The sequence below is a fragment of the Condylura cristata genome, unplaced genomic scaffold (genome assembly GCF_000260355.1).
Source record: "Condylura cristata isolate star-nosed mole 26May11 unplaced genomic scaffold, ConCri1.0 scaffold00018, whole genome shotgun sequence".
Taxonomy (NCBI): domain Eukaryota; kingdom Metazoa; phylum Chordata; class Mammalia; order Eulipotyphla; family Talpidae; genus Condylura; species Condylura cristata.
Genome location: NW_004567119.1, coordinates 11,896,676 through 11,902,906, shown reverse-complemented (window position 1 = coordinate 11,902,906; position 6,231 = coordinate 11,896,676). Strand labels below are relative to the sequence as shown.

Genomic DNA, 6,231 nt, shown 5'->3' with positions numbered 1-6,231 from the left:
CCCACAAGTTTCTATACAAATGACCAACAAGTAAGTTACCAATTGTTTTTAAAAACTCGTCAGGTGATTCTAATGTACAGCCAAATTGAGAATCACTTCTATAAGCATGCCTTAAACTCTTTAACACAAACCAGTATAAAACAAACAAAGATATGCCATGCAGATTAAAACCCCAAATCAGATACTATTACATGATCATCAGAGTGGCCAAAATTAGAAAGACTGAGAAATCCCAAGTGAGCAACCATGAAGTCTGCATTTACACATGGCTGGCACTTTTTAAGTAAAAGCTGGAAAATCTTTTAGAAAAATATTTGGCAGTATTAACAGCTAAACATTTGCCTCCTATGACCCAGTAACACTCCCAACTATGTACCATACAGTCCTAAGAATCAAATGTGAAATTTCTAGAAAACTGAAAACACCATGTAAAGGTAATGTAATTATAGTATAATTATTCCTAAATCTGTGGTATAATCATACCCAAGAAACAGAAGTGTGTAGGCCCATCAAAAACACATACAAGAATATTCAAAGCAGTTTTATTCATGATTGCTAACAACAGAAAACAATCCAAATGTTCATCAACAAAACAAATCTGTGGTATAATCACACAATGCAGTATCACATAGCAGTAAAACAGAGCTACAAAAAAAAAAAAAGTCAGACATAATACTGAGCAAATTAAGCCAGACATAGAGATATACTAGAAGTTTCAAAATTCAATTCAAAAAGAAAACTAGTACATGTTAAGATCGTAGGCAGGATAGTGTAGGAAGTACAGAGTCAAAACATTCAACTCTTCTCCCCCAAATTAGAGAGAGAGAAATACAGGGAGTCATGTTTTATCAGAAGAAAGATTCCCCAGAGGAAATACTGTGGAAATCAGTACCCAGATTACTTTAAAAGGTGTTAAAAACTATTGTGAATGCTCAGTTCAAGAGCTATATGTAATCAGTAGGCATTTTGTTTCTCTATCAAGTAATTACAGTTTCCTCTAATTGAAAGAACCAAATTCTTAATCTCAGTCAATGCTAGAAGAAAGTGAAGAAAACGAACAGAGTGAAAGAAGAACAGAAAGAAGGGAAGCCACAAATATTCAAAATTATTCTAGTTATAGTTTTAGACAAAGGAGGTCGCAGAGCTTAGTGGACTAATTATGCATGTTGACAGAGGCCATATTCTGCTCCAATATCCAAAAGCACAAATGCCTTCTGTGTAAGATGAAATTATTTAGATTTTTGTTTGCCCACAAAAAAGGAGAAAGCAATTCTATTAAATTCATAACTTCAAAGTCTTTGAATGGGCCTCTGTATTAGAAAGAAGGGTTAATTGCAAGTGTTACTTCAACCTGGTTCAAAAGTGTTAGGATTAGATGAGCAGTGGTAGGTAAGCCTACCAGAAGTCTCAGGAGCTAACCAAGATATCAGGAAACATGGATTTACCTTTTTATAACTTTTCAGAAGTCTCTTGACTTCCCTAAGCTTCAATTCCCTCATTTGTAAAATGATTATTATTATCTATTATTATTATCTATGTACCATATAAGAATCAGATGTGAAATTTCTAGAAAACTGGAAACACGACGTAAAGATAATTATAGTATGGTGATTTCAGCTCAGACCAAAGGGACAAATAATGGAGTTGTTCCAATTGCACCAGTCATCACCAGGATCACTATTCCCACCTCATTAATGTGGGGAATAACTGCACTCTAAAACAGAGCTGAAATGCAGGTATCAGTGGTATTGTTGTTAGCCTCGTTCTATCTCTTTATTCCAGTTATCTTGGCAATTTCTTGGTGATAAGCAGATGACTTTCAAATCTCTTACTCAAAACGGATGGATAAAAGAAACTGGTAAAATTCATACAATTATTGAATCTGGATGATGAATGTAGGGGAACACATTTACTACTTTGTCTTTTTGGCATATGTTGCAAGTTTTTAATCTACAAGTATTAACTCCTAGCTTGTCTTATGTCCCACTACCTGCTACCTGAAAATTCCACTTCAAATCTTCTCGCATCTTTCTCATCTGCCTGTCACTACATCTCTGTATCAAGCTAGTGACCTCAGCTGCTAGCTGCCACTTGAAATGTGTTTCTTCCCACTCTCACCTCACTAGCATACAACTCTAGCCACAGAGCCCTCACTATTGTTCCTCAAACACACAAATCTTTGCTCTTGCTATTTCCTCTTCTTGAAGATTCTTATTCCCAGATTTTACATGATTCTCTCTCATCTCATTCAGGTCTGCACTCAATTATTGCCTTAGAAGGGCCTTCCCTGATTGATGTAAATTAGCCATTCTTCATCACTCCTTAGCCCTTAAACCAGCTTTACAGGCAGAAACACTACTTTATGTCACATTATAACATAATTTATGTACGTGCTTAATATGTACCTCCCTCCCCAATATGTTTACAACATAAAACCAGCATCTTCTAACACTTAAAAGTCCTTCCTGGTCCTGAGGTCTTATACTCTCTGACAATTATGCTTCTTTAAGTACTCTATTAAATCAAACTTAATTACTCACACTTCCTCATACATGTCTCTCAACTTACTGCCTTTATGTATTTGCTCAAAAGTAACCATCATCCCTAACATGTTGAAATCCTATCCATAACGCAAGACTCAGTTTAAATGTTATCTTTATTAATAGTCCTGGTTCTCCTCCAACAATAATTTAATGTCTTTTACTAATGAATATGCAAGTTGAGTGCTGGATAGTACCCAAAACACTTTTTAAGACTCTTATTTACAAAAAAGAATGCAAATATTAGTATATTTTCTCATATATTACAAATTGGTATGTGTATTAGTAATATACTGAAGTGCTAGCAGAAAAGAATTCCAGGATACTCTAAAATAACCTAATATAACTGCTTGCTTTCCTTTTTTATTGTTGTGTTGAATATAGACCTTAGTTGCTTGTTCTCCAAACCTCCTTGCTTCTTTTTTTTTTCTATTTAGTTTCTTAAATTTACTCACTTTTCTACTTTGGATTTAAATCACAGCTCTGTACCTTATCTATGTTAATCCCTCCAAATCTGCAAGATGTGAGCGAGAACCTCAACTACAAAAACAGAGATATTATAGTATTAAATGAGATAACATATAAGCTTAGTACCTGACACTTAACAAGACTCTCAGTAATTGGTGCCTATTAGCCTATTATTTCTTTGAAGTTATATCACATTTCAAGATATAAACTGAGTACTAAAAATATATAGAACAAAACCCACCTTTATTTGCTCTAATCAACACCAAATTAGAGTACAATGAAGCAATCCATGTTTGTTTGTTTTTTATTCACAATGAAAAACACTGGTAACATTTTCATACAACCACATTTTTTAAGATCACTAGAGAAGAAATCAGCTTGGGTTCTATAATTAACTAGTTAGTGGTCATGAGCAAGACATTTCACCTCCAGAACCTGTATGCACTTTCAAGACACTTGTCCAGAATTAATAATGGTTTCAGCTCAATTCAAAATGCTGAATCTTTTGTTGCTGTTGTTTTACTTTTAAAGAAATGAAAATTATCATCCCAATATATTCTATTCCTAAGAAACTGATGTCTATGTACCTCTTACCATGTGGAGTAAGAGCTCATTGTCACCTTCATGTGATTGCCAAGTGATGTGCCAAGCTCTGCTAGACTTAGTCCCAGTTACTGCAGTCTGGGGCACAGCAAACATTTACCCAAAGAGTTAGTGGGTATGATACATTAGAGCGGAAATGTATTAAAAGAATCCTTTCAAGCAAATCTGACTCCACACCAAATTCCATTGTGGAATTTGAAAAAAAATTGATTCAAGTTAGCGGAACACTAATAAATGGGGGCATTTTAAGTCATAAAATATTCTTAAATCCTACATTGGTTAATGCATGAATACTGAGACAAGACTCATTATATTCCACACACCATGTCCACACGCATTTTGGACTTTCTAAAAGCACAGGGAATGCCTAACATAATTTTTATGCTAATTTATAGACAAATGTGAACAATTACTTGACAGTGGTTTCCTTCACTTCATTATCCAGACTTAAGTCTATTAACCAGGAAATTTCCAGTTTAGCATCTGCTTAAATGACAAGTAGTGTTCCCAAACAGAACACTCTCATTTATTATGATGATTCGAACATATTTTGGGGTGCCAATCCTTTCTGTAACTTACACACATCAAATTTCTAATGATCAACAGTACAGATTCAAGTATCTGAGCATAAAAAGTCAAATCCATGAGCTAAGAGGCAATATACATAATTCCCTAGTGTCTCAGAACTAAATCTAACAAGACTGCTTTGACAAAGAATCCCAAATCCACCACAGAGAGTACATATTTTGTTTTTTAGAAGAACTCACCTTTGACTTTTAGACTAAGAGTAAATTATCACACTCTAAATACTATATTAAAGCATATCACAAAGACTCGGTCTCAGCTTAATGGGCTGCGCCTACCACTGTGCCATTTATAGATACGAGATGGTTGGGAAGCGCTGTCGCCAGAGCCAGAAATCCTCTTGTTAGGTTCCAGCCTCAATGATTTCTTTAAGACTGTGACTACCTCTTTGAAAACTGGAATTGTTCAACTAAAAGGTGAGGAAGCTAATAGTTGCTCTACTACCTAAATGAATTATACCCAAGTGTACTAGGAATCAAGGGAGAATTCCATGGAATATCAGATACATGAAAACTGTCTGCACGGTATACATGAGTCACATCACTAATAGATATTCTAAAAAATATCTGGTGACTTGAATTCAATATAAAATTAACATACATTTTTCTCTTTATTTTAATGAACTAGACCAGTGGGTGTTAGGTGGTACAGTCAGAATTGCTTGCGGAACTTTCAAAACAGAAGGAAAAAAACAAACAAACCAACAACCATACATTTGGCCTCATGTCCATCACTTGAAATTTAGGTTCAGCTGAAGTCTGGAATTCAGTATTTTTGCTTAGAAAGGTCTATACTTGGATTCTGACGCATGCCAACTGGACAGCACATGAGAGATTAGCTTAAAAGTGAGTTGCCTACTATTACTTTAACAGAAACTTCATTGCGCATTTAGATTAAAAACTAGTTCAATCCACAACTTGTATGAGATATTCTCTAAAATGTCACATGCCTGAAGGCAAACTCTAAGTCACCACTATGAAGAAATCTCTCATCCACCCACCCCCTTCCGACACTTCTGTGTGTAAAGTTTGCTTAGAATGGCACATAATTTAGACCAATTAAGTAAATTTGAAAAGTCTAAAACTTTGATGGGCTGACTTCAAGAAACAATATAAATAGCATCCAATCACCTCAGAATTAGACTTGACTTCTTCTGTGTCTGGTTTAGATGCACCAAGAGTTGTAGTATCATTGCTGCAGTCAGACATACCTAAAAGTAAAATGTGTTAAGTACATAATAAATAATTTAGTTAAAAGAGCTGCATCACCTTGCTGATATTCTTACAGATATTTCACAACATAATTAATTTGACTTGCAAAACTATATATAATCATGCTTATTGATTACAATAGGAAGCAATTCTAAAAACATTCTATGGAAGTAGTTAAACAATCTAAAAATACATACCTCACTGATTAAAAAATATTTTCATAAAATTACTTTACATATACAGTGGAATTAAAAGATCAGTCAATTTGATTTGACAGAATAAAAAGTTAAGATCCAAAGATCCTGTAGTCAAAATGTTAGTTACTCATGGCCTATAAAAAACCAGCTTCAGACTCTTTCACTCACTGACCAGCGCTCTTTGGTACTGACAGAAGTGACAGCTCATACTCTAAGTGAAGCACTATTCATATTTCATTCAATTAAAATATAATGCACTATTTCTCTTTCCAACGTATTCAACAACATTTAGAGGGTTCTCACTGTATATGAAGAACTCTGCTTACTGTATATGAAAGAAGTAAAATCCAGTTTAGGTTATAAGAGTACTCTGAAGCTAATCAGGGAGACAGGTACATAATTATTAGATACCGTGGTAGGTACTATAATGCAAAGAAACAAATTTTTTTTTTTAAAGATTTATTTATTTGTACATGCAGAACTGGGGTACAGGCCAGAGGCTCAGGGGCGGTGAGAGGCTTCACCAGAGGCAGAGTTGGGAGCAGAACAGGCAGATCAATGAAGTACACTGCTGAGGGGAGCAGCGGACGGGTCAGGAGAGGTCTGCCACGCCATGTGGTCACCTCC

The 6,231-nt window shown here is 35.0% G+C and overlaps 1 protein-coding gene across 4 annotated transcripts in view; it reads right to left on the bottom strand.

Moving 5' to 3' along the window:
- The window catches only part of ARFIP1 (ADP-ribosylation factor interacting protein 1), a 65,740-nt gene that overhangs the window by 51,799 nt on the left and 7,710 nt on the right, over positions 1 to 6,231 (bottom strand). For 2 of the 4 annotated variants that reach the window (XM_012727004.1, XM_012727007.1), the window contains exon 2: positions 5,327 to 5,406. The exons of the other annotated variants lie outside the window; for them this stretch is intronic. In XM_012727004.1, coding sequence (XP_012582458.1) covers positions 5,327 to 5,404 — 78 coding nt within the window. In that variant the 5' untranslated portion in view covers positions 5,405 to 5,406. The remainder of the gene's footprint in view (positions 1 to 5,326; positions 5,407 to 6,231) is intronic. 4 annotated transcript variants of the gene reach the window in all.